Source organism: Laccaria bicolor, genomic scaffold, assembly GCF_000143565.1.
Source record: "Laccaria bicolor S238N-H82 LACBIscaffold_17 genomic scaffold, whole genome shotgun sequence".
Taxonomy (NCBI): Eukaryota; Fungi; Basidiomycota; class Agaricomycetes; order Agaricales; family Hydnangiaceae; genus Laccaria; species Laccaria bicolor.
This window is the reverse complement of record NW_001889888.1, coordinates 866,232-869,362: the sequence shown is the minus strand read 5'-3', so window position 1 is coordinate 869,362 and position 3,131 is coordinate 866,232. Positions and strand designations below refer to the sequence as shown.

The window sequence follows — 3,131 nt, the reverse complement described above, 5'->3', positions numbered from 1 at the left end:
TTTTTCAATGAAGAAGTAGCAATAAATTGGCACAAAAATTAGATGAAAATGGCTGATGGTGCTCACTGTTGGTGACAACATTTGAAAACACTCTCAGGGTCTCTGGTAAATTTCCATATATGGTACTCAGCATTTGTCCAACTGAAAAATAGCAATTAAATGGCAGAAAAAATGGAAAACAATTGAAGAATGGTGCTAACTGTTGATGTTGATGTTAGGACTGTTTCAAGGGTCCCAGGTGCATTTCCTTATATGGAAATTTATTCAACAATTGCCAGAAAATAACATGAAAATCAGAGAAAGTTGGAATATGGTGCTCATTGTTAGCAATGATGTTATGAGTCCTCTGAGTTTATAAAGACACTAGTTTGTTACTCTCTGATCTCAAGGATTTTTTCAGTACTTCTAACACTGAATCTTGCCTTTCTTCCCATAAGATTTGATGGTTTGATGATGTTGTCAAACATTTTTTGAAAGGAAAAATAGCAATAAAAACAGAAGACAAATCAGGAACAAATGGGGGACAATATGTATTGTTGATGACAATGTTGGGGACCATTTTCAGAGTACATGGCATATTTTCAACTGAGGTAATGTGCACTTTTTGAATCAAAAAATGGCAATATAATAGTAGAAAAATCAGAAAGAAATTGAAGGAAGATGCTCACTGTTTGTGCAATACTGGGGAGCATGTTCAGGGTCCAGAAGAAAATTCCATACATAATAATAGCTATAAAGGACTGGAAAAATTTAGTGAAAAATGGAGCATAGTACTTATTGTCGCTTTCAATGTAGGGACTCTCTGTAAGGTCCAGTATTTTATATACATGGAAAAAATAGCAATAATATATATATATAATGGGTATAGATCTGATGGGCTTTCAGGAGGTGGTCACATGACCAGTTTCCTAAATAATCAAAAATGTGAATGCTGTGGTGCTGCATTGTGGCTTCCTGAATATAAAAAGGACTCATATCTGCCATGCTTGCAATGGCCCTCTTACACAAGTTCCACAGATCCAGTCCATTTCATTATGAGTCAGCTTATCATTGAGAAGCGGCAGATATCCTTTCCTATCATCAACAACAAGAAGGCTTCCTCCTCCAACAGGTCCTTCCAACAACTCATCTATGCTCACACTTCCAATTGTCAATCACCACAAAAAACCACCACGAAGGATAGCTGCCCATACACGGGGACGTCGAAGAATTCATGATCGACATTGCAGATATGCCTCATAATCCAATTTGGTAAAGTGGTATCCGGCAGGACGCTGTGGAAGAAATAACTCAACATCGGGGTACAATATTGAGTGCGGCATAAGCAGCTCAGTCAGCAAAGTGCAGAATGGAATCCCATGTAATGCCAAGAAACGTGCAATATCTACATCCAGAAATTGAGCATCAAGACGGCAAACCAGCAACGCATCAGAGGCTGTTGTTACAGCTAGCCTCCAGCAAACTGTGACTTTATCGAATAAAAATACGTAGAGCCATTTCGCTGGTACATCGGCGTCAGAATTTCTGTACAAGGCAATAGAATCCAGGCGTTCACGAAAAGAAGAAGATTTTGGAAGTTCAAGATCGGAAATGATTTGCTGCCCTTCAAGAATTTGACGTGTAAATTCAACAAAAAAACGGCCTTGTGCAGTTGGCCAGAAATGAGAAACAACAGATTCAAGCTTTTTCTCTTCACAAACTCCAATCCACCGCAGCCAGAATTTCTTCTCTTTGTCTGAAACCTCCTTATGATTGGCTTGGTTAAGATCTGGCAGAACCATGCCATAGTGAAGGGTCAAGATCTCCTATACTTCTGAAATTAAGCCGGCGATTGTTGACTGGGGGCCATCTTGAAAGATATCTGGGGGTACATCTGTTTGCTCATACAGATCATCAGGTAGAGGGGTTGGGCATCATTGTTCACGAGGGATGAAATCAATATCATATTCAGAAGCTTGTTGATCTGCAGAGGGGGCCATATCCATGTGCTCATCTTCCATTTCATCTGGAGATGGAGTACGGAACCTTCCAAATTCAAAACAACAATCCCATTTGTTCCAGTAGGAATCATATCGTTTCTGTTCAGGGCCATATTCCTCCAAAGTCTCGATACGTTCACTAGCAAGGACTTCTTCTCGACCAGGGAGTTCAGGGTCACGGTCCCATACAAAAACCTTTGCAGATTTTATGGGTGGATTTCGTTCTCGATTCAAGCGTCTTTCACGCTCCAATGCTGTCTCCAGACTTAAAAGACAGGGACGATTTTCATCACGTCTTTCAAAGAATTCTCTCCAAGTGATTGTTTTGACTGTGGTTGCAGGAGAGCCAAGAGGATTTGCAGATGACTCTGGTATTCCACCACTTTGCGGGGGACCAAATTGAGCAAATATTGGGTCATGCTTTGCCCACTCTATTTCGTCCACGTCCCATTGATACCAGATCGGAATGTTGTGAGCGATTAGTCAGCGAACAGAAGGTTGGTGAGTCTTTTCGATGTCATCTTTGGTAAGATAGATAAACGCTCCAACGCGCTGAACTTCATGTGAGAACGTGCCAAGGTCAGATGCCCGAATTAAATCAGCAATGGCAGGATGGAATTGCAAATGATTCTCGAGAAGAGAAGGCCATTCATAGCCCTTTTGCGATAAGCTATCTGCTCCTGCTATTAAGAACAATAATAGGCCAATCCACAGCACAAATATATCACGAGAAGCTCGGGCTTCCCGATGTGCTACTGATCAATAAGCATGTTGCCTCTGATATCCTCTGGCTGCAGGATAGGCAGGACCGATAGAAGATTTTGTACACGCCCCCCAATATCACAATGACACTGCGAATTATGTATTCAAGCTTTGTCCAGCTATTTATCAAGTCTTCAGGCATTGAATACTTTCCCTCGATTTCCTCAATACGTATGTCTGCCAGTCGCCCCAGTAGACCACCACCAAAGAAAGGCCTTTTAGGTGTAAAGGACAGCCAACCAAAATTTGCTGTCCACCACTGAGGATCATTGACCAAGGAGGACAGATCGTTGTGGTAATCGATGACAAGGCTGTTCGACTCGTGATCAGGACTGGGACATGGAGCGCTAACAGTATCTGAACAGTTCGGTGAATAGAACATTATACCAT

The 3,131-nt window shown here is 41.5% G+C and overlaps 1 protein-coding gene across 1 annotated transcript; it reads right to left on the bottom strand.

Moving 5' to 3' along the window:
- Positions 1-1,211: 1,211 nt before the first annotated feature.
- On the bottom strand, positions 1,212-1,781 carry LACBIDRAFT_299845 (uncharacterized protein; the record flags this gene model as incomplete). The annotated part of the gene is made up of 1 exon (XM_001882531.1): positions 1,212-1,781. One exon carries the CDS (start codon positions 1,779-1,781, stop codon positions 1,212-1,214), a length of 570 nt encoding a protein of 189 aa, XP_001882566.1.
- Between the last annotated feature and the right edge of the window lie 1,350 nt (positions 1,782-3,131).